A 25,480-nucleotide genomic window follows, 5' to 3' on the forward strand; every position below is an offset into this window, starting at 1 on the left:
TGATAAATCCTGCTTAAGTAAAAGTACACAAGTATTAGCAGTAGAATGTAGTTAAAGTATTGCAGTAAAAGTACATAAGTATTATGAGCTTGATGTAGTTAAGTATTGCAGTAAAAGTACATAAGTATTATGAGCTTGATGTAGTTAAAGTATTGCATACATTTGGAAAAATCTCGTGTATCTTAAAATTCACATGTGAAAAAGACAACATGTTTTCAGCTTTACATGTGATTGCAAACTTTACATGTGAAAAAGATAATGTTACAGATTGATTCCACATGTAAACTCAAGAGCTTTTCCTTCCATATAAACTGAGACATTTCACATGTGACATGATTTAGCATGATATAAATGACATGTTTCAAGTCTCAAGAGGAATTTACATTTTTGGATTGAAAATGTGCTCTTTGTAAAATGTTCTCTTCCTGGACATTTTGCCACCGTCATTTAAGTGTATTGAGTGTATTAATAAAAGTATTGAGCTCGCGCTTCCCGCCCATACACTCTGGGTTCCCCATGCTGCCTTCGGGACCTCCGTAATTTATTATTTGATCAATTACATGTCTGACCTATTTTTTCATTTCATTAATTCATTTCATTTAATCCGTATAAAGTTAGTAAAATCTGCACCAAAAAATTACTTTACATAAAATTACTTTACATAACACTTACTTCTGTAAGTAAACGTGAGAAAGGCTTTTGATGAAGACGAATCTTGGATGGTGCACTTGAATGCATCGTCATCTTTGACCGTTGGAAGCAGATTAACGTCACAGACGGAGACAGAGAAATGGATCGGGATGCGGTGATTTATCAATTCGACGACGACCAAATTAGTATATTTAAAGAAAAATGTGTATCAACTGTATGACTGATGGAGCACAGCTCCGCCGGTAAACTGACAAGGGGAGGATGGCGAAAATACTCAGCAACGGTAAATTACTGGCAGTGAGTGGTGAGTAACGTTAACTGTTAATTTAAAACTAGCTTAACGCTAATGTTACTTTGACACCGTGCCAGCTAGCTAGTTAGATGCTAATAGTTGTAACGTTAAGTCGTATGCTTTTATAAGTACATAAATTAGTTGTTTTTTTATTTACTTGTTCGGTGAAATCATTCGTTGCATAGCTTCATCTGTGAATTTAGCATGGTGTAATGTTACGTCGACGTTAACTGAACGTTACTCAGTGATTCGCACAACGTTATCATTAACGTACTGATTCTAAGTACAATTGAAGAATCTCAGAAGGAAAATCAAAAGGCACTTTTTAACTTAACCTACCTGTTATCCAGTAGTAGAAATTATTTCTTCCACTTCAGCATATTCTCTCTCTCTCTCTCTCTCTCTCTCTCTCTCTCTCTCTCTCTCTCTCTCTCTCTCTCTCTTCTTTCTTTTGAGTATATAAGTATAATAACGTCTCAACCCAACCGGTGGAGGCAGATGGCGTCCACCTAGAGTCCGGTTCTGCTTAAGGTTTCTTCCCCTTAAAGGGGAGTTTTTCCTTGCTGCTGTATGTAGTTATAGTTTTTAAGTTACAACGTGAGATACAGTTGAGTTATGATTGAAATAGGGTCGGATTGATAACAATCATATACATGGTTTTAACAAAGTATTTTTGTTTTCTTTTTTTCTATTGTCATTGTACTAAATAACTGAGACTCACAGTGTCTGCCTATGGCTGCAGATTTGTGGTGATGTGTGTCCATCCTAACAATAATATAATCTCACTGAGAAGCTTTTTGTCCGTTTGTTGAGATTTCAGCCTTTTCAGAGCTATGATATAAGCAATGTTACTTGCTGGAAGGACTAAGATTCATCAGCACACACTTTGATCTATATTCCATTTCCATGTAATGGTGCACAATTGAAAAGTTTTTTCTAATTATTTGTTATTCCATGTATGTAATCTTTGTTCATTGTATTTCCAAATTTTGTTTTTTTTTCCTCCAATCTGGCATGTCTCATGCAGGGGTTGAAATTGAAATAGTCCTTGTATTTTTACAAAACCTCTGCATCAACATTATCCTGAATCCATTTACAGTGCTTTCCTCTTGTGATATGAATCTTATTTTCTTTCTTGCAATATTTGTCTTTCTGTTTTGACAGCTCAAGTGTAAGGGCACTTTCCAGGCACTGCAGAGGCAGACATAAAGGCCTGCATGAATCAGAAACTTAAAGACCTGAGGGTTAAAAGCCGGAGTCAGAGGTAAGCTTAATTCACCAATAGTTGCCTTGCTACAGATGCTTTAATCACAGTGTCATCATTGGTTCCACTTGTCACTGATTTCTTTCATTCCAAAATAATGTTAGATTCTGTAGATCAACATGAGGTATTACCTAACATACAGTGGGGTTTGATTAAATACTGAACTTATCAGAGGAAACACTCTGGAAGCATTCTGTATTTATACTGTGTCCTGCTCAGAGGCACATGAACCATTTTTACTAGCAGACTGCGTTTATATTATTTATTCATTGTTTATTGATATCCTGATAGTGAATTCATTATTTAATAACCCAGAATATGATCAGGGTGTCTTTCTAACAGTGGAAATGGTTTATTGGGCTAAATGTTTCAGGGAAAAATGAAATGATGTAACTCATATCAAAGCAGACGCTCAGGAATTTTCAGCCTCAAATGTGACTGAATGGAAATGATGACAAATTATGTCAAATATAAATGTGTTTAAACTCTTTCTTGCTGACAAACAGCAGACTCTCCCTGACTTTAATTTTATCTATAATAACAGTTAATGGGGGAAATAACAGATCATGAAAAGAAAAATCTCTCTAATGAATGAAGAAAGTTGTCTATGGTTCTTTTGTTGATCAGACCGACAATTAACACAGATTTTTAACTAGATAAATAAAATATAAAACTTGGGAGTGATACATTTGAGTTTACTCTGTTATCTGTTTTCCCTCCGGTATGAAACTGATGTATCAGATCAGTCCAATCAGCTGCAGAATCCAATCAATAACTGATATCCAATAAGGGGGCGTGTCAGCTGGTAAAAGACTTCCGTGAAGGCTGCTCTCGTGTTTCCTCACTTATAACTCCTCGCTCCTCGCATCTCAGAGTAGAAATAGGAGACTTGGGACGGCCTTCAAGATGGCAGACCAGAACAATTTCTGGTTCAAGCAAGGATTGAGGAGCGAGGAAAGATCAAATATGAGACTTGGGATGTACTGATTGATTAGGGATTGATTAAGGTTGATTAAGGAATGAGGTGCAGGTAGGGAAATGGGCAGGAAAGCTCAGGTGAATGATGGACTGATGAGAAGTGGGAACAGGTGTGAGGATGGATGGGGCAGTCAGGTGTTGAGAAAAGGAGGGAAAGTCGGAGGGCATGTGGTGGACAGCCAGAGGCTGGCAAGAAAAGTAAATGACCTGGGAGAAGTGAGTGGGGGCTGGAGATAGGGACAGAGACACTGCAGAGGACTGAGGATGAGAGAACAGTTGAAGAGAGGGACTGAGGAGCAGTTGTGATGAATACCTTGGCAGGCTGTAAACCTTTACAAACCTACTTTTGTATAAAAATTACCTAGCTACAAAACTCAACTGTAATTAAAATAGAGAATGTTAATGGAAATGGACAGCAGAGCGACTCGTTTATAGTTACTGATTGTTACTGAAGTCGACTAAACTACTTTTGAACCAGATCCAGTGTGACTGACTCTTCAGCTGACATTAATAATATTATAAGAAAATATAATAAGAACATAATCTTGGGAAATGAGATACATTTTATTGTTGGCCGTTTTATTAATTGTTTTTCTTATTGCCAAATGAGAAGCAAATCCTAAAACCAATGATGAACTGATCTACTAAAAAATAATGTGTGTATCAAAGCCTGATATATCTTATTCATCTGTGCTGTAGAACTCCGTTGTTGTTCCAAAAACTATTAAAAACACGTCAGTGAGCCACACCGCTGCACTGGGTGACATGTTCCTTCATCATGAAGAGTTTGGTCATGTTAGTTTGTTTAGAAACGGCTCCAAACTCTTCATAATGAAGGAACATGTCACAAAGTGCAGCGGTGTGGCTCAAACACACACACACACACACTCAATACTCAACGTTTGCTAAAAACTGCAGTGGAAAAGTATTAAAAGATGGACTAATACATTTTTATATTTTTGGTTATGTTCTTTTCATGGGATTTGTTAACAATAAAAAATATAGATTAATCCTTTAAAGCCTAATTAGTGCCGGAGCGAGTTACAGTTTTATGTTTTACAGTTTTAATCTAAGGATATTGTTTTACTTTTACTAGAATGCCATCATTTTGCATGTTCTATGGAAGTTTTCAAATAAATGGTCTTTGCAATTTTAAATGGTTTTTGGGGTGGTTTTTGCCTGTATGTTCACACATGTTCAGAACACTAAATATCTGTATATGAATGAAGAGAGAGGAGAGTGTCATTGTTCAAGGGATATCAAATAAATGTTGAGGCAGTATTAATGGATTATGTCGCTCCTTGTTATTCTTTCATTCTCTGAGTTTAGCAAATACAGTCCTTCAAAATGCTTTGGGGAATGCAAACAGGAAGTATAATGTTGCGACTGAGTCAGTGAGTCAGTTACATCTGGCAATGTTGTATCCTTGAAATGTTATACCTATTGTTTACTTAATGTTATACCTGTTGAAATGTTATATCTTAGCTATGAGCAGTTCCTGTTCTCACGGTAACTGGATTTGATACTGAAGAAAAGTGTTCATAAATTTAGATGTCTTTGTCATGTAATTTCTGAGTTGATTTGTGTTTTATGTTTATCCAGACTATATCACATGTGATGAAGTCTGGATAAACATTTACAAATCCATTGTGAATGTTGCCATGTGTGCCCTTGAAAGCTTCACATGTGAAATGTCAGAAAACCACATGTGCCCCTGAATGTATCACATGTGAAATGTCCGAAAACCACGTGCCCTGAATGTATCACATGTGAAACGTCCGAAAACCACATGTGCCCTGAATGTATCACATGTGAAACGTCCGAAAACCACATGTGCCCTGAATGTATCACACGTGAAACGTCCGAAAACCACATGTGCCATGAATGTATCACACGTGAAACGTCCGAAAACCACATGTGCCCCTGAAGTTTCACATGTGAAACATCCGAAAACAATATGTGCCCCTGAAGTTTCACATGTGAAATGTCCAAAAACCACGTGCCCCTGAAGTTTCACATTGAAACGTCTGAAAACCACATGTGCCCCTGAATGCATCACATGTTAAAACACATGTTTCACAACACATGAAACAGCACTTCACATGTGATAACTCACATGTGTTTTTTTGTAAGGGATGGATGTAAAGGATAATAAGTTAACCACAAAAAAACAAAAACAAAAACAAAACAAAACAAAAAAAAAACCAATGCACTTTCAGTTGTCACTACCCCATCATGCCCAGGATGCATACCAGTCTCTCTGATCCCACTTCTGTAGATGTGCCATGACGAGGTCACATGACTTAACTTCAGTGGTGGAAAGTAATTCAAGTACTGTCCTTAAGTACAATATTGAGGTACTTGTACTTTAGTGTTTCCATGTGATGCTACTTTATACTTCCACTCCACTACATTTCAGAGAGAAATATTGTACTTTCTACTCCACTACATTTATTTGACAGCTTTAGTTACTTTTCAGATGAAGGTTTGACACAATGGATAATATAACAAGCTTTTAAAATACAACACATTGTTAAAGATGAAGCCAGTGGTTTCCAACCTTTTTGGCTTTTGATGTCTTACAAAAAGCAGTGTGTAGTCGGGGTCACATTTCACATGTCTATGAGTTGTTAACAGCTCCACCAAATAGTGATTTTTCCCTCTAAACTTCTCACATGCTTTCATTTCAATAAATGTTCAATTGATCCAATATTTCAGCAAAAATCAAAGATTAGAGAAAAAGTCCAAAAACTGAAAACAGATGACCCTTGAAACAGGTGACCATTTGGAGGGGCCCGACCCCTAGGTTGGGAACCACTGGACTAAACTAGTTAACTGTATATAAAGTAGTGTAAACTAGCTCCACCTCCAGGAGCTACAACAGTAACATGCTGCTCTAACACTGATGCTTCACTATTAATAATCTAATGATGTCATATATAATAATATATCAGTCAGAGGGACCAAACCACTACTTTTACTGCAATACTTTAAGTACATCAAGCTCATAATACTCATGTACTTTTACTGCAATACTTTAACTACATTGTACTGTTAATACTTGTGTACTTTTACTTAAGCAGGATTTATCATGCAGGACATTTACTTGTAATGGAGTACTCCTACATCGCTGTATTGTTACTTAAATCTTAAAAAGAAAATATGACATATCACAACTGGTGAAACTCCATTATATCAACACATTGTAAACAAGCACAACTGACACACTGTCAATTCCTGCGTAAATTGATCCTATTATTCCTATTTTGTTGTCTTTCCAAAAGGGTCGGAGGTCTTTTGATATGTTGTCTCAGCTGTAATTTCAGTTGGAGGATTGAACCAGAAGAAAATTTATGGTGGAAATTCAGCTGTAAGAAATTGTTGAAGAAATTGTTATTTAGATTAGATTAGAGTCAACTTTATTATCATTGAACAAGTACAAGTACTTAACGAGTTGCAGTTGGCATCTAACCAGAGTGCAATTTAGACATGAAGTGCTGATGTGCATGATATAACTTACTATGAGCAGCATGTAGACATACAGTTATACACTTATGCAGTGCTGCAGTGTGTTATATAAAGCGAGTAAATAGTTCAGTTTTTCAGCAGAGAATCAGCAGCAGGAGAAAAGCCCCCCCCCCGATGGTAGCGGAGTAAACAGTCCGTGGTTTGGGTGCGAAATGTCTCTGATGCTCACCAGATGCTCCACTTCCTCCCTGTAGGCCGACTCGTCTGTGATCTGGCCTACCAGAGTGATGTCATCTGCAAACTTGATATGTTGTGATGTGTCTCAGGATGCTTTAAAATTGTGACATATGTATATTTTTACATACTGCACAGCCCACATACACACCAGATCAATATACACTACTAATTTGTATCCTTTTTATTTATTTTTCCAATTCTCATTTCTATTTTTATTCTAATCATTATTATTTATCGTCCTTTTAGCTCAGCTTCAAGTTTTTGCCACCCTGCATTTCGTTGCACATATTGCACGAGTTTATGACAAACAAAACCTAAACCTAAAAGACATAGTAAATGATTTAACATTTAACATTGGTTATCCGATGTTGAGGTGTTGAGTTGGCTTTTTAATATAGAAATTTTTATTTTAGCGAGATTTATAGGAGATGCTTGGCAGCTAAGACAGAGAACATTGTATCCATCATAACAGGACATTTCTTCCATGTAAACTAAATGTTCTGAAATGCTTTATTTCTGAATCTGTGGAACTGTACGTTATGATATGTCATGTGGCCATCTTGGTTATTTTGGTCTAGTGTCTTGTAAGCCCATATGGGCTGGGCAACAGAAAGGTGCAGGGCACTTAAATAAACAATTCAATCAATCAAAAAAACAGAAAGTTGCACTGAATTACATGAATTATGCCATGAAAGAAACATGATAAGGCATAGTTATTACAACCAAAATGAAAACCTACTACTATGCAGTTTAAAGCATAATTAAATTAAACAATGCAATGTATTCATAGTGTCAAAGCAATCTTACATGCTGGTGAGAGTGTGAGAGAAACTGAAGTGCATCCGTTTCAGAGAATAACAGGAAATTCCACAGATTATAATAGCGTATTAAACAGATGAGCTGCAGGTCACTGCCTGTAAAGATAACCACAAACATTTTCTTTAGGCTTCGTGACCATTGGACCTGCTGTGGGTATCACACATGCATAGATGAAATACACTTTCTGGAAGGAAGAAAGTGAAGTCATCCTAGCTTTTTGAACACTTGTAACACTAATAACTTGTCGTTTTACATGCTGGATTTCCCTCTAATCTAAAAAGGAAGCTACTCCTTGAAAATGTATGTGTTGTTCTTCGGCAAAGAATACTGGAGCCACATTTCCTTTTCCTCTTCAGGTCACATAAATGATTTTCCAAGAGGGATGCGACAACAAAAAGTACTCAACTATTTCTGTCAGAAGAGGAAAAAGCATTCTGATGGTCTGAGTACATGGACTATTTTACATGGACATCCAACTTTGAAACTGTTGGTGATAACACTCATGATAAGAATGAGGCTGGATGTTTTCCTCTATGATGCATGGGACATGTATGTTCATTCTCTCAGGGATGTTCCTCTTGGCAGTCCGTCACCCGTTAGGTAAGTTTTCTGTACTCTTGAATTTCTTGAATTTAGTTTGAATTTTGGTGTATAGTTCCCAGCCACTGTGTGTGTGTGTGTGGTCCAGGTATTCCACATGTTGTGGGGACTCGCCTCACTTATGAGGACAAAAAGCAAATAACGTAAGTACCCTTAACGTTAATTTTAGGGTGAAGACTTGGTTTAAAGTTCAGGTTAGTTTAGGGTTATGTTAAGGTTAGGGTTTGGCATGTGGTGGTTATGGTTAAGGTTAAGATGAGTCTCCGGGAAATTAAATCAGTGTATTGTCCTCTGAAGTAATGGATACACGACTCTGTGTGTGTGTGTGTGTGTGTGTGTGTGTGTGTGTGTGCGTGTGTACATCATAATCTGTTGCTATAAACGGCATGTGTAAAATGTTAAGATTTTGGAATAAGGTTTGGAGCTGAAAGCATTTCTTATTCAATGAGTCAAAAACTCAAAACTTGAAGATGAGCAAAGAGTTACTTTTGCATCAGTTTTTTAACAGCGGAGGGAAGAGGATATACACTTTGACACACATCTGCCAAATCACTTTACATGTTGCAGGAAAGGAAAGAGACATCACTTATCTTTAAGTGTAATAGGTGCAGTGCCCGTTCAAAGCATGCGTGTTAAGAACGGGCTGATTGCTTGGCCTCTGGCTGCTACTACAACATATAGAAAATTTAATACCGTTGATCTGAGGTGTGAATGACTATATACACCAACAGCATGAAAGAAACTAACATTCTATTATATACCGAGGTTATAAACAGCATTATAAACAGTATTCTAATAGTAAATAAATGTTGTCACATTTCAAATAAAAAAAAAGCTGCACTTGAAAATAAACATAACAGCTTTTGAAAAATGTACATCTTAAAATAAAGTGGATCGATCATTTGGGGCTGCAAGACAGCAAGACTATCAAATTCATATCACCTAGTATGATCTTCCTGTCTTTCCACTCCCTTCATGCATTTAGCTGAGGGGGAGTTATCAGTCTCAACTAAAATACTTCTAGTCTGCTGAGGCACTATCGGCCTTTAGGAGTGTGTTTGTTAAACACGTCATACTTCCAAAACATAAGAGCGGTACCAGGAGGAAATGCAGAGAATCCTTACAGTTGAGGTCATTTATTGGCTCGTGCATCAGGTAGGTTATGTCTGCTTTCATTTCTGTACAGTACCCACTGAGTTTGTGCTTTAAAATTACAAGTGGCCTGCTGGTGCTGGGTGTACCCATCAGTTTTCAGAGTTCTGTTTACAGTTTCAGCTTGTTTTACTCACTAAAATCTATCTAGACTGCTTAAGTAGCTGTGCCTTTTGCTGTGGCTATAGCGGTGTATTGATTGATTTATTTATTGACTAGGACAGTGTGCAGTTTTAAACATTAAAGATGCACTGCACCAGAGATAGCTCGAAGCTAATTTGCATCTGTAGTCCCTGGATGTCATGTTGCTGTAGTTATGGCTGGAGCTATTGATGTGGTTAATGGCTGTTGCTTGTTTTTGAAAAGCTAGAATTTAAACCTGGTTCTTCTATCGGATATGACAGATGTTTTACACCACTGGAGTTCATGAATAGTTTCACCATGGCGCTCAGCCAATACAAACAGTTTACCATGCCTAAACCTCTACCACCCCAAGTAAAGTTTTCTAGATCTGCCACTGTTTGCTCTGCAAAATGCACTGATAGGCCTACATATCTGTCGCTGTTATTAACTACAGTTTACCTTAACCAAGTCATATTTGTACATATTTGCACTAGATGTCACTATCCAACCCTAGTAACATTAGCTATGGAAGCTGCCTGGTCATTGCATCTAAATTTCCCACTGTTAGACCCTAATTTGACTTTCTTAGAGGGTAATCTCTGGCACATTGCAACAGAACTGTACTGTAAACTAAATTGAAATCACATATCTGCTTTATGTTGTTCAATGGTCCAACCAACGTCCTGTCTGACCTGGACGTCTGTTAACATAAAACGTTACATCTTAATGTGTCACTTTAAAGATAATCCCGATAATAAATTATATATAACCAAACACACAGCAAACACAGAAGTTATCTTAGTTAAGACATTCATTTTTACAAAAACACTAAGTCAACATTGATGTGCATCAGTATTTTATATGGATAAACAACACAGAAAAGGATGATCATCAAAAGTACAGCTTCTTGTATTTAATCTAATAATTTGAATTTTTAACTCTTTTAGTTCCACCTGATGCACTTTTCTCCCGTGTCCATTAGTTTCCATAGAGGTGCTGAAGCAGGCTAATGCTAATGCCAGGATGTAAACAGCTGTAGTCAGTTGTCGTCAGAACTCATCAGAGGAAAACAGAGGCTCTAAATCACTGAATGTTCTATAACACTCAACATGACTGTTATAGAAAATACACGCTGACATAAAAGCAAACTTACCAAACAGTTTGCTTTTATTATTTTATTTTTTATTATGTTATTTCTGCACTTTTTCTGTCCTCTTGGTCCTGTTGCGAGCAGCATGTATCTCAACTCTCACTGTGAACTACGTGTATTCTTGTGAGACAGGAGTGCGTCTACACTCATCAAATATATGATATAATAATAGTGTGATTTTTGTACTGTAACTATAAACATCACAGTTTACAGGACTGTTGTGACTCAGAATGGCTAAAATAGCAGCATTTAACTTTTTGTGCATGTTGTAATAACTCATAATCTTTACACAGTGTGCAAGAGCAAAAATTCTGATAAATCAAATTATTTCATTGTATCGCCCAGATCTAGTACTCTACTGTAAAGTGATACTATGTTTTAAATTCACATTGCATATCAGAGCTCTGCACCTCAATTGTGAGTTATAGCCAATCAAATAGCAAAGGTGGTACCACTTGGCTCGAACAAGTGGTTTCACATTCACACATTTTTTTTCCTTTTTAACAGAAGCCAGAGTGGAGAAAACTGCTGCTTGTGTGTGAAGTATTTCTGGTAAGTGTCATCTCATTTCTTAACAGTTGCACTTACATAATGAACTTTAATTAATTGGGATTAATACGTAACAGCACTGAAAGAAACAGCTGAAATGAAGTAGTCTGCCTCATAATTGAACTTAATGAATATATCAATAATGAATGAAACTGGTTATCTGTTTTCACAATATGACATAACTATAAGAAAGTATTAATCATAGATCAACAAAGGACCTTTCATCTTTGTTTTCCAGTGAAGAAATGTTTTCTTCAAGCTTTGTGATTTAGTGTGAAGTAGTGGTTTTACTGGTGTTGGGCCTTGGCTATAAGTTTGGCTATCAGCAATAATAAATGATTATCAAAGATAATTATTGATTACTAAAATCAATAGAAATTATTAATAAGAATTAATAATAACGAGGCACCAGGGAAAAAGACAGCCAATTCAGTCTCATAAAATTTACTAAGCTATCAATTTTGAACTCAAATAAATAATTATCTTAATAACTATAACCAAAATTACCATAATAATAGCTAGTTAAGGTTGAAGGATTTTGGAGTTCTTCGCAGAGCAGAGTTTCACAAAACTCATTCTTGTGCAACGTTAAAACAGACAACATGTATATCCAAGAGCATTTATTTAACAAAAAGGTAAAAGAGCAAAACACACAATATTAATCTAGCTAAATGTACCTATATACAAGTGTATGTGTGTAGGGGAGAAGACAACAGCAAGGTGATCGAGCACATGGCATGCAGTCAATATGGCCGACAGAACAAACCATGTGGCTTCTTGAACTACACGTGCTTCCTGAAACAAAGTGTGCAGAGCTAGCCTTCAAACCTCTTAACTGTGTGGTTCTCTTAGTGGTGTGGTTATGCAATAACCTAACCATGAACAAGACATCACAGCAATAGTTCACTGAATAACATTAGTACAGTACATTGATTAAGTTAAACAGTCTTGCTTAGCCGTGCTATGCTACACTACATGTTGCTAGGCTATGCCCAGTTGTTACCGAGTCCAGTTGTGCTGCTTTTTAGCTGGTGAATCCGTGGATGAGTCAGGCAGAGATGAGTTTGGCTCCAAGGCTGAAGGATGCAGGCTTTGCTGGGTAGATGGTGCTCCAGTCATGCAGGTCAGAGGGCCCAGGTCACTCCTTTGTGCAGTCCTTTTAGAGGTAGTGGCAAGCTAACTCTGCTTTTTGGCTCCTGTATTTGTTAAATCAGCCAGCAGACTTGTGTGGTAGCTGCTGGCACTAGATAACTTAGTTACTGAGTCTTAGGCAGGCTCTCGTGTCTTCTGCTGTAAAGAAAAGAGTTCTCTGTGTGTGTGCTGTGAGTAGGCCACATGTGGTCAGCTAGTGAAACCCAACACCGGTGTGAGCTGTAGTAATAAAAAATGCGTCTGAAATGATGCCTCATTTCAGGGGAAATTTGTATACAGACAGACTTCATGGGTCACAGAGATTCAGACCTAACAGAAGTAGGTCAACGTTTTTCAGACACTCAGCCTCCTCTGATTTAATGAAACAACTAAAGGGATAAGTCTGGACATTTTCTATATTTTACTTATTGTCAGCAAATCTCGTGCAGAGTCAAACCAACAATTTACTCATCGCACTTAAAGTATTGTGTGTGTATCCAAAGCCTGATATATCTTATTCCTCTGTTTAAAACACATCAGTGAGACACACGTTGCACTGGGTGACATTCACCCTGAAGATTACGGTCATGTTAGTTTGTTTAGAAACGGCTCCAAAGAAACACTGCGTTTTGAATCGCATACTTCTACTTTTTACTTTTAGTACTTACTGCAGCTGCCCTTACAAAGTATGTATCATATCAGCAACATAACTCATATAAGAGTAGGTATAATAATTGTGTGAGAGCTGCAAAGCTGTTTTTGTTTAATAACTCATGAACAGTGAGGCCTATCCAAACAATATTTGCACAGTGTGTTGGATGATGCCAAGTAAACTGATATAGGCCACACCCATTTCCTCATAAAAAAATGTCATTTTGGATTTTTGATAAACACATTTTTTGCTTCTTTTGGCACATATTTCATCTAATCTTAACCAAACTTGGTACATTCCATATTTAGATGACCCCCCAAAAAGCTGTTTGTTTTCGGATATCACTGTTTGTCTATAATTGTTTACCAAACTCTTCAGTTCTAAATTGGATTGACATCAAATTTGGGAATATTGTGCATATAGCCAAACTGCACAAGTGTGTAACATTTGATACAATTCTACCCACAAGGAGTGCTGCTGTAATATTATAACATTATATTTTTACAATTTTGTTGTCTTTAATGAAAGGAAACTTGGTACACAAGTTCTTCATGAGAATGTGCATGACATATTGAAACATGGCACCAATAGCACCACCTTGTGGCCATTAGTGAAACACCACTATACTACTTATCAGGTTGCGTATCACTTAAATATAATATCCCATGATAACAAATCCAGCAAAGTTGTACAGTTGGGGATGCTGAACAAGTCTGTAGCATTTGATACAATTTCACCTGTAGGTGGCGCTATAAGATTTTAAAAAATCACTGCTGGAGCAGCAGCAGCTACTAGCTTGCAGCTCTCCCACGTGTTTTTCATACATTGAACTGAATTGACTTCCCTCCCATAGTCACGTCCGCTATCTAAACTCTCGCACAATGTTATCACACTAGATCACGTACGTCATCTTGCCACACATGCATGCACACATGCACACACACACACGGACTCCCACTTACACACATACAGTTGTATATAGGTACACTAATAGCTAGATTAATATTGTGTGTTTTGCTCTTTTACCTTGTATACATATACATACATGCTGTCTGTTTTAATGTTGCACAAGAATGAGTTTTGCCAACCTCTGTTCTGCAAAGAACTCCAAAATCCTTCAACCTTTACTAGTTATTGATATGGTGATTATTTCATTATAGTTATTAAGTTAATTATTAATCAAAGTTCCAAATTGATAGATTAGTACATTTTGAGACTGAATTGGCTGTCTTTTTCCCTAACTCCAGGGTGGTGCCCCGTTATTATTAATTCTTATTGATATTTTTTATTGATTTTAATAATTAATAATTAACTTTGGTAATCATTAGTTATTGCTGATAGCCAAACTTGTAGCCAAGGCCTAACATGAGTAACTTCAATGTATTCTCTATTGCGATTGTTATTCGCTACCTTTTTGTTGCTGGATATAAAGATATCATCAACCACACAGACACCTTGTGTACAAAACAGTTTATGTACAGATGTACCCACCTTCTGAGCCTATCCACAAGAATATCCTGTATTCATACTGTCAAACAGTCCTATATTACAAAACAATCAAAGCTCAGTGGTCCACCAACTATCTTATTCTGAGCGTTCAACCACATCTCATATCAGCTAATTGAGTTTGCTCTGGTGACCTCCGTCATACATGTCAATCTTCGGTCATGTGACTCTATCTCCTAGAAATGACGTTTCTACTAAATTCTGTTTCCAGTAATGTTGCCTTGCTGAACATAATCTCTGCCTGGATTATGTTCACAGAACATTTAAAGATTGAAGTTACATTTAAATACTACACAACAGGTGTAAACGTAAGTTCACATCCTGACTGCTGTGTGTGCTTCAGTTGAGGCAACAAAAGCACATTTATATACATTTATATTCTGTTATGATGTTGGATGTTAAAAATGGTCAAAGTTCCAAAACTTGAGGTGAACATATGTAAAAATGCTCCCTGTGAGACAAAGCCCAGGTTTCAGCTGCCCTGGACGCTTCATTTGCAAAGTTTTTTTTAACTTTCCAGGTGAGATGATGTCAGCTTGTTGAGCATGTCCATAAACAGCCGTCCGTTCTGTAATCTTTGTTGTTGAGGTCGTTGGTGTTGTTGAAAGTCATATTCTGGATCAGATTCAGGCTCGAATATTATGTTGATTTTGTCTGTTTCTATTATCATGTGACTGAAGTTCCACTCTTAGGACAGATGGTGAGATGCAGTTAAAAGCTCTAAATAGTCAGTGGACCTTTTGAGCTGAGATTATTTGTTACACATACTGTTCCTAAAGGTCAAGAATGAACTTGAATGCTCAAATTTAACAGGTCTGCTTACAATGGTAAGAATGTGTTTATTACTACTGTATCTCTAAGAACATACCATCATGTTGAAGGCTTGACCACAAAAGGAAATTTAATGTCATCACCTCTCTGCTGTTGGTGTCACACCCCCCACATGAGTAGAATATATATACCCATATACCATACCTCTGGTTTTGTAATTGTGATGAATACCACTAAATATACAGCATGACCCATACACTATAAATAAAACACAGAAAGCATTCATACACTCTGCTCTCCCCAGACAGTGATTTAATAATTTACACTGGGCCATTTCACCTTGTAAATGTACCTTTACTTGCTTCTCTGATCACAAATCTAATTACCACCTTGGTTGTCCTTGCCAAGGTTGGCCCTGCTGAAATATAGAGTTTTTCAGGGTGTATATTAATTATTTACAGATACTACAGTAGTCACTTGTGTACCTGGCTCACCTGGCCAGGCTGTAAGATTTCAGTTGCTCTGGGTGAGCCATAACTCACAACATCTCCATTTGGAGTCTGGCCACTATCACTATTTTGTAAAGGTGGGTGTGGGGATACTTGTGAGGACTGCCTCTCACCCTGGGCAACTCAGGAAAAGTAGAGAGTCCAGCCTCTCTTCAGGAGTTTGGTTCCAGAGCCGGTGCTGTGTGTAGAGGCGAGCCCAACTATATCTAGCCACATGCTCCTTCTAGTTCCCACTAGAAGGAGCATGTGGCTCCTCCTAGTGGTCAGTTTAATAAGCCAAGTATGCAGCATACAAAGACTGTGTCTTGGTGTTTGCTCACATAAATGCAACATAGAAAAATAAAAACAGAACAAAAGTAAAGTAGTATAAATAATGAAATAAAGTATTAAAACTGAATTAAAAATTTAATCTGTTATCTATTATCTACTATTATTTAAATAGAATAATAATTGAGAAATGAGATATAAAACTTGAAATGAAATATTGACTGTACAAAGGAAATGTGAGAGAAAAAATGTGACATACAATAAATAAATGATGCAACAGTGGAGGCTGAATGCAATGCACAATGTAAAGTCCAGTTTGATGACATATATGAAAGTGACATGTTATGCATTAGAGTGACTGGTGGGTGTTGTGCAGCTGATGTTATGCTATTATACTTTTTCCTGTTGCCACATTGGTACGAGAGTGAAGAGATCACAGGCGGGTTCAGAGGAATAAGGAGGAGGACAGTAGAGAGGAGAGGAGGAAGTGAAAGATTGTTGTCTAAACACATACAGCAAGAGACCTGACCTTATACACATTTAAATACAGTTAAAAAGAGAAAAATATGATAAAATTGAATAAAACAGCAGAATAAAAGTTACAGTGCAGCATGAGATATGAATCAGAAACTCCAAGTTTGAGTTAATAAAAGTCAGCAGCAAACAGAAAAGTGTCACGAATATGGACAATATAATTATCTCATCACGGTGTGTCTGTCAATCAGTATTTTTACTTTCATTTTAAAGTTTCTATCTGTGTGACGACATATTGTAAAAATGCCTGAATGGAGTTAAACATGTTCTTACAAGCTTGAGTGAGACATGTGATAAACTGCAGGCTTGATGCAAAGTAGTGACGTCTCTGTGGGCAACAGGTAACACAACAAGATGATCTTTGTTTGTTTGTGAAGAGCCCTGGTCTTCATGAGAGAGGGTGTATAAGTGTCCTGGAGGCTTGTTTTGCTCCCAACACAACAACCAACATGCAAATCCTCTCACACACCCAGTATGACCATTTGTCTTTGACCTTTATTTGATTCTGGTGGAGATACAGTAGGCATGATAAACACTGGTCCAGTAGGTTTGTGTGCCAACTTTCTTTATCCTCCATGAAAAACACATCAGTCTGAACGTGGTGCAGGCAGCAGCTGGGCCTTTATTTTGGTTTTCCTCTTCACTTGTAACACTCTCTTTTACATTTTGCTTGAGGCACTAGATTTTGATCATATCTACACATGCTGAATGAACACGTTATCCCAGCTGATGCTTTTGATAAGGTAATTCACTCTGGGGGTGTGTGTGTGTGTGTGTGTGTGTGTGTGTGTGAGTTTGCATCCTGCTTGCCATGAAGAACCTCTAAATGTGACGATGTTGTGAGCTTAATCCCTAAATGATCCCTGCTGGAAAAATGGAAAATATATGGTTGTACAAAAAAAGAGGATCATGTTACTGAATCTAAATATTCATCAATTCTTTGATGACAAGTTATGTTTGTATGGTTGTGACAGTTGGTTCAAATATTTTACATGTGGGTATTTTACACATGCTTTCTAGAGGAGCAGTTTAACCCATTTAGACAAACAAGCCTAACTCACATTTCAATTCTGTGTGAAAACAAAGCAAAATGTATTGTGTTTTTAGACAATTGTGTCAAAACAACTGAGAAAACCTGCAAGTGATTGGGAAAAATGTTATGAATGTAAAAGCGATGTTGCCAGACAGCGATAATTCATATCACATAGTATGATCTTCCTGTCTTGCCGCTGCTCCCTTTGTACATTTAGCTGAGGGAGACTTATCAGTCTCAACTGAGACAACTCTCTCTAGTCTGCTGCAGCACCTTCGGCCTTTATTTACCTTCAGAGTGAGTTTACTGCCTGTATCCCAGACTGGATCCTGCTGCCTGCCATACCTCATGTCACTGAGACAATAAAATTGACCTTGACCTCGTGATACCTCGTCAACAAACACAAGAGAACAGATCAGTGTTTTGTTAAATACACTATGAGAGAGCCAGAGGCAGCCGGCCACCTGGAGCAGCAGATGTGCATGTATGTATGAATGACGGACAAAATCTTAGAGGATACATGACATCTCCTGTATCATCACTTTCAGCTCCTGCCTTCCACATACCATACATCAGTTAATGAACAGACATGACGATATTGCTTTGAATCTCATGTACCTGGCGCTTCTTAAATTGGTCTTGAGTTAATTTAAATTATTTCAAATCATTTTAAGCAGTTCAGAGTGTAAAATGTCTTTTACTAACATATGATTTGTATGATGTGATGTATCTGATGTTGACTGTCATGCAAGCTGAAGACAAAAACAACAAAGATGGACAATAAAGATGTTTTGAATATGATTTTTGTACTGTAACTATTAATATCAGTTTACAGGACTGTCATGACTCAGAATGACTGATATAGCAGTGTTCAACTTTTTCTGCATGTTGTAATAACTCACATTTTTACACATTGTGCAAGAACAAAAATACTGATAAATCAAAGTAATTCATTATATCGCCCAGATCTAGTACCCTATTGTAAAGTGTTACGTTTTAAATTCACATTACATAATATTATTGATCTGATAATGCAAGCTCTTATTAAGTTAATTGTTCGTGTGTGTGTGTGTGTGTGTGTGTGTGTGCGCGTGTGCCTTTGCGTGACCTGAATTGTGAGTTATAGCCAATCAGATAGCAAAGAGGGGAGGGGCCACTGGGCTGCTGCAGATAGTTTCACACTCACTCACTTTTTTTAACAGCAGAGGTGAACTTGCCAAGTGGATGAACAGCTGCTCGTGTGTGTGAAGTATTTTGATTGGTAAGTGTCGTCTCATTTCTTAACAGTTGCACTTACATAATGAACTTGAATGAATTGGGATTAATAAGTGACAACACTGAAGGAAACAGCTGCAAAAAGAAAAATATTCATGTTTTGAAATAAGTATGATCTTGGCACTCTGCATATTATGTGTCAAAAAACAGTCTGCCTCATAATGAAGTAATGAAACTGGTAATGTGTTTTCACAGTATGACATAACTATAAGAAAGTATTAATCATAGATCACCAAAGGATCTTTTATCTTTGTTTTCCAGTACAGACATGTCGTCTTCAAGCCTCGTGATTGTACTTCTTTGTGGTAAGGAATTTGTTCACTCATCGATTCACTGACAGCACTATAAAAGGGAAGTGATGGTTTTACTGGTTCAGATCGTAGCAACAAATATGCATCTGAAATGAAACGTCATTCTGGGGATAATTTGTTTACAGACAGACAGAGTTCAGAGTGGCAGAGACTCATTACTAACACAAGTAGGTGATCCAGAACAAGAAGAATTCCTTCAATCAATTCAATTGCTTTTTCTTTAAATTTAGCGTTTTTCAGACCCTCAGCCTCCTCTAATTAAATGAAACAACTGTAAAGCCCTGTAATACACAAGTGATAAATATATCAGTTATTTACAATACGAACCGCACATACTCAGTGGCGTCTGCCTTTCACAGAACTTCCCCTGCGGGACTGAAAACGTGATCCCTGTTAGTCTTTGGAGCCATTTCTAAATAAACCAACGTAACCAAACTCTTCCTGATGAAGGAAGTGCAGCGATTTGGCTCATTGATGTGTTTTTACCACCAGCCTTATTCTTTAAAGAGAGCATTGCTTTACATTAAAGTGTTATGCCAACGTGAACAGTTCTACCTCATCATGAAGATGATCAATGCAAGATAAAACATAATATTGATCTGAGTGGTGGAGGTCATACAGAATATATTGGTTTATGTTTGTGGAGAAAACATGTTTGTGTCAATAGGATGGAAAGGTATACAGCTGCAAAAAAAAAATTTAATTAATTTTTTAAAATTGAGATATGATTGTTTTGATGATGATGAAAAACCAAAAATATTTCCACCATAAAACCAAACATTTCCAGTTGATCTCCACCTGCCTCCTACTGATACCTGGATGCTCATATTAATATGAAACACAATAAAAAAAAAAAACTCATATTGTTGCTATCTAGTGAAAACAATATTTCTCCATATTTGGTGATTTTACATTTTTCCGATAAACATGGTAGTCAAAGGATAGATTCACAGTTTTTCACGTCTGTCTTAAACCAAAAGTCAGGTGCCCAAATGAACACTGAAACACTAATATGATATAATATAATTGAGTTTGCTGAATCTAGTGGATATCTTCCATCCACCCCGACCTCTGCAGCCAATGAGATATATAAATGGGGACTGCAAATAGGGGACTGCCAATCGGGATGAAGGCCCATTATTCTGAAACCCCAATAGTCCGAAAAATGTTGCATTGGACTGAAAGCCCATTAGTCTGACGACCCATTGCTCTTAAAATACACAATCTGGGGTTGGAGTTCAGTGACTCCCGGCTTAACTGCTTTCCAGACTATTAACATATTGTTCAATTTAATATAACACAACATGTAAATCATAAGGTATGACTTTGTATGACTCCCAAAGAAAGATTTCTCATTTCGGTTGATATTTAACTTTAACAGCTCTTCTGTGAACTAAGTTAAATAAACTAAAGTAAGATGTGTAACGTTACTGTTAGACATTCTGAAACACCTCCAGTCAACTCAGCACATCTGTGCAATTTTTATAATGTGATTTTATGAAATTGTTAAATTGTTTTGTTGTTGTGACCTGGCTCAAGTGGCTACAACAAAAGGTTAACACACCATGTCAGTGTTCAACAAAAGATAATTTATTAAATCAAACTAAACAAATTCGCTAAATATTTAGAGTATATGGTGTGGAAATCAGTGGTATCATTAGAGTATGTGATGCATGAGTGAAGAATGCAGGTGTGTGAATGCTGTAAAGTGCATGAAAGCAAAACAAACCGGCGCCTGCAGGGAGAGAGGACAAAGAGCTGCAGCAACATGGCAGCCGAGAGTCCGAGAGTCTAAGAGAGACTGTAGCCGTGGCTTAAGGAAGGTCAGTGTACCAGGCTCAGGTGCACTGAGTCAAGGTAATTAGTCACCTTCAGGAAAGAGACACCAATCAGAGTTCATACAAACTCCCAGATGACAACAGGGGTCATCACAGTTTATTTTTGGAGCAGTGGGCTTTTGTTTTCGGGATAACGGGCTGTTGGACTATGAGCTTTCAGTCCAATGAATAGAGCTGTGTGACCACTGAGCCTAGTTTACATTATTAATTTTTAATTGACATTGTGGGTGTATGTGTAGCTTTGTATTTTGTATGGTGTGTTCTTTGTGTTTTTTGTTTTGTTTTGTTTTGTTTGTTTGCTTTGTACTGTTTGTTGTTGTGCTGTTGTATGTTTTGATTGTAATGGACCACAGATGCAAATTAGCTTCAAGCTAACTCTGGTGCAGTACCAGTATCATTTGTGCTTAATACTGCACACTGTCCTGTTCAATAAATCAAATCAAGCAAATCATTGGGACATTTTTAACTATTGGAGTTTCGAAATAGTGGGCTGTCGGACCAGTGGTATGGCACCTTGCTGTAGGAATTTGTGCACACAAATAGTTTTATGATTTTATGGGGGAATTATGAATTACACAAGAGATGTCAATTAGAATGATGGTTGTTATTGATCTTAATCATGATTTTGCAAGGGTATAGGTCGTTTAAGGTTAAGTGACTGAGATGCAAACACAAGAAAAGACCAACAAGTTCATTTTTAGTTACATACTTTGTATTATTAATTATTCATTTGTCTTATTTATTGGGACCATGTAGAGTGTTAAACATAAATGTTACCATTTGACGCACTGTACCAGAGTTAGCTTATAGCTAATTTTCATCCGCAGTCCCTTCCGCAGGTCACAATTAACATATAATAGCACAATAACAAACAGTACAACAAGTACTAAACATTACAACATTTTACAAACAAGACACAAGGGAAAGGGGAAACTGGTACACAAGGCTATGGCTAGTGAATGATTTGAATGCATGATGCAGAGTTAACTATTTTGTAGTTGGTATGAGAGACAGATGAGATGACTGTTACCTGAGAAACAGAAAGTCAAATCAACACCACAACAGCTTAGTTCTGCCAGTTGAAGTTACAAATTATAAAAGCACCAGGGTTTAAGCAAGTTGAAGGTTTTGTAGGAGTACTTGCTGTCTGGGGTGGCTTCTATAGAGAAGAGTTCGATGTGCTGGGGTGAGAAGCTGGATTCTGGATCTTGTAATGATGAATAAGTCGTATAAGTATTTACCTGGCACTTAACTTTTTTTCTTTCCAAATTAACACAGAAAACATCAAATCTAAAAAAATTAAGGAGCTAAACACCCTTCCTGTACAGTATGACATCTGAAGAAAGGATTCTCTTGAAATTTAGCCTCTTATGTGCATGTTTCAATGTGTTTTTACCTTTTAGTTTCTCACTGTTTTGATTAGTCAGGATGACATCATTTCTCCTCTTACTGACAACTCTTACTGTATCTCAATCTTTTCTTATCTAGCACCCATCATGGGTCAGATACCTGTCCCTCTAAATGCCACTGTTGGAGGGTCCGTCCTGATTCCTTGTTCACTACCAGTGAATTCAAAGGGCATCACATGGTTTTACTGGCAGGAGGAGCAATCTAACAACATTTTATTCCACTGGCACACCAGCAAGATAACAGAGGATATTGCTAAGGATTACAGGAACAGGTGTCAAGTCTCGAATACTGAGTTTAGTTCTGGAAATATTTCTATTAGACTTAACAATGTTAGTGTTGGAGATGACCAGAAAACATTCTGGGCCTTTGTTGGTTTTGATTCTACTAAAAGGCTTGAACGTCAGTGCAAATCCTCTTTGCAGGTCTCAGGTATGGAATAGTAGTTTCTTGCTTTCAAACCAAAATCTATACACATCAAAATAATATAAATATCTCTAGTGTGTAAACCATCATGCTTTCTGACACACACACAGCTGCCTACCAAGATCTTAACCTGACCATTAACAGCACATTAAACAGTGCAACCTGTACGGCACATGGAGGATACCCTGAACCTGAAGTGAAATGGACTGGTCAAAATAAATCCAGCGGTGAACAACTGAAACTGAAGGACGCTCAGACGTCCCATCAGCAGCATCCAACCAAGAAAACCTTCTCTGTCACAAGCACCGTCAGTGTCAAAGAGCTGCAGTCTGTAACCTGCCTCGTGTATAACCCTCGCTCCAACCAGCAGATTGAGAACACTGCAGTGATTGATGCTCCTGGTGAGTGATACAGATAAATTAATGAATAAAAAAAACTTCATTGTCATACTGCAGAATAAATTTGGGACTGATCAGATGCTTCCCTGGTGGTATTGCATTATGGATAAGAATCTAAAGTTCCTAAAACTTTTGCTCAGTTCTGTAATTCTAGTAAACACAATTCATCATTAATAAATGATAATGAAACTTACTTTAAATAAACTATAAGCGGTTTCAGTTTCTAGATTTCTGTATTCCATAAGTGACTGAAGATTTGGGCAGCTTGTGGAATATTTAGTTTGGTACTACATGGTACATTTAATTTTTTATTAATTCATTTATTTATAAGGGGCATCACACATTAATTAACATCAACATGATGTAAATGAGTCAGATTTAGCCAAAAGGCGAATTTTTAACTGCAGTCCCTGGACAGGTTGATGTTAAACATTAAAAGAAACAAGGAAGACAAACAAAAAGCAGATATTGACGTGTTCAAAGATGTGTTTATATTATTGCAACATGTTAAAATAATTTCTTACTCTGTTATGTCTCCTAATTTACAGATGAGGAGCTGCTGAGGGATCATTCTACAATAAGTGTATCAATTGGAAGCGTTGCTGCCATATTATTGTTATTATTATTATTTGTGTGTTTGATTCTCTACAGAAGACGTGAGTAACTTTAATTTATTCTCTATTGCGATTGTTATTTGCTAATTTTTTGTTGCTGGACAGATATCATCAACTAGTGAAAATGCATGAACTCAAATATCACACACCTTGTGACCTGATATGGAAAGACACAATTAGGCTGAAACCATAAGGCAAGGCAAGTTTATTTGTATAGCATATTTCAACAACAAGACAATTCAAAGTGCTTTACATAGAACATAAAAGGCATCAAGACAGAATATAAAAGCAACACAAGTAAAAAGACATTTAAACACAATTAAAAAGTCTTACATTTGGAAATAAAAAGACACTAAAAAAGAATAAGACAGATAAAACAAGAGAATAAAAGTTACAGTGCAGTGTACGATACTAAACCCTCAAATTTGGTTTAATAAAAGGCAAACAGAAAAGTATTCAACTATTTAAAAGAACTGAGAGTTGCATCAGGCCTGCAGTTTTCTGGGAGTTTGTTCCAGATATGTGGAGTATAAAAACTGAACGCTGCTTCTCTATGTTTAGTTGTTACTGTGGGGACAGAAAGCAGACCTGTCCCAGACGACCTGAGAGGTCTGGATGGTCCATAATGTAGCAGCAGATCAGAAATGTATTTTGGCCCTAAACCATTCAGTACTTTATAAACCAACTGCAGTATTTTAAAATCAATTCTTTGACAGACAGGAAGCCAGTGTAAAGATCTGAGAACTGGAGTTATATGATCCTCTTTCTTGGTCTTAGTGAGGACTCAAGCAGCAGCGTCTGAATCAGCTGCAGCTGTCTGATCGATTTTTTTTAGGGAGACCTGTGAAGACAGCACTACAGTAGTCAAGTCTGCTGAAGATAAATACATGGACCAGTTTTTCCAAATCCTGCTGAGACATAAGTCCTTTAATTCTTGATATATTCTTTAGGTGATAGTAGGCTGACTTTGTAATTGTCTTAATTTGGCTGTTGAAATTTGGGTCTGAGTCCATGACTACACCGAGATTTCTGGCTTGGTTTGTAGTTTTTAACATTATCGATCGAAGCTGAGCGCTGAGTTTTAATTGTTCTTCCTAGGCTCCAAAAACAATTACTTCAGTTTTGTCTTTGTTTAATTGAAGAAAATTCTGGCAAATCCAATCATTGATTTGTTCAATGCACTTACTCAGTGCTTGTATTGGACCATAGTCCCCTGGTGATATGGTTTTGTGCATTTGTGTGTCGTCTGCATAACTGTGTTAACATGTTTTGTTGCTTTCCATAATCTGAGCTGGTGAGAGCAAGTAGATGTTGAACAGAAGAGGCCCCAGAATGGAGCCTTGGGGAACTCCGCGTGTCATTTTTGTCTGCTCAGATGTGTAATTACCTAGAGACACAGTACTCCCTGTCCTTTAAGTAGGATTCAAACTAGTTCAGTTCTGTGCCAGAAAGTCCCACCCAGTTTTCCAGTCTGTCTAGTGATATGTTGTGGTCGACTGTGTCAAATGCGGCACTGAGATCCAGT

At 37.2% G+C, this 25,480-nt stretch overlaps 1 protein-coding gene across 7 annotated transcripts in view; it reads left to right on the forward strand.

The window, feature by feature from the left end:
- The first annotated feature begins 850 nt into the window (after positions 1-850).
- LOC137192299 (CD276 antigen-like) overlaps positions 851-25,480 on the forward strand; it is a 30,957-nt gene continuing 6,327 nt past the window's right edge. The window contains exons 1-9 of one of the 7 annotated variants that reach the window (XM_067602870.1): positions 852-955; positions 2,108-2,207; positions 8,066-8,309; positions 8,398-8,452; positions 11,242-11,286; positions 19,223-19,266; positions 22,599-22,949; positions 23,054-23,344; positions 23,890-23,997. In XM_067602870.1, coding sequence (XP_067458971.1) covers positions 8,231-8,309; positions 8,398-8,452; positions 11,242-11,286; positions 19,223-19,266; positions 22,599-22,949; positions 23,054-23,344; positions 23,890-23,997 — 973 coding nt within the window. In that variant the 5' untranslated portion in view covers positions 852-955; positions 2,108-2,207; positions 8,066-8,230. Of the gene's footprint in view, positions 956-2,107; positions 2,208-7,221; positions 8,310-8,397; positions 8,453-11,241; positions 11,287-18,888; positions 18,948-19,222; positions 19,267-22,598; positions 22,950-23,053; positions 23,345-23,889; positions 23,998-25,480 lie in introns of those variants that run through there. The other 6 variants (XM_067602872.1, XM_067602873.1, XM_067602869.1 and 3 more) reach the window with 6 other exon arrangements.

The sequence above is a fragment of the Thunnus thynnus genome, chromosome 11, assembly GCF_963924715.1.
Source record: "Thunnus thynnus chromosome 11, fThuThy2.1, whole genome shotgun sequence".
NCBI lineage: Eukaryota > Metazoa > Chordata > Actinopteri > Scombriformes > Scombridae > Thunnus > Thunnus thynnus.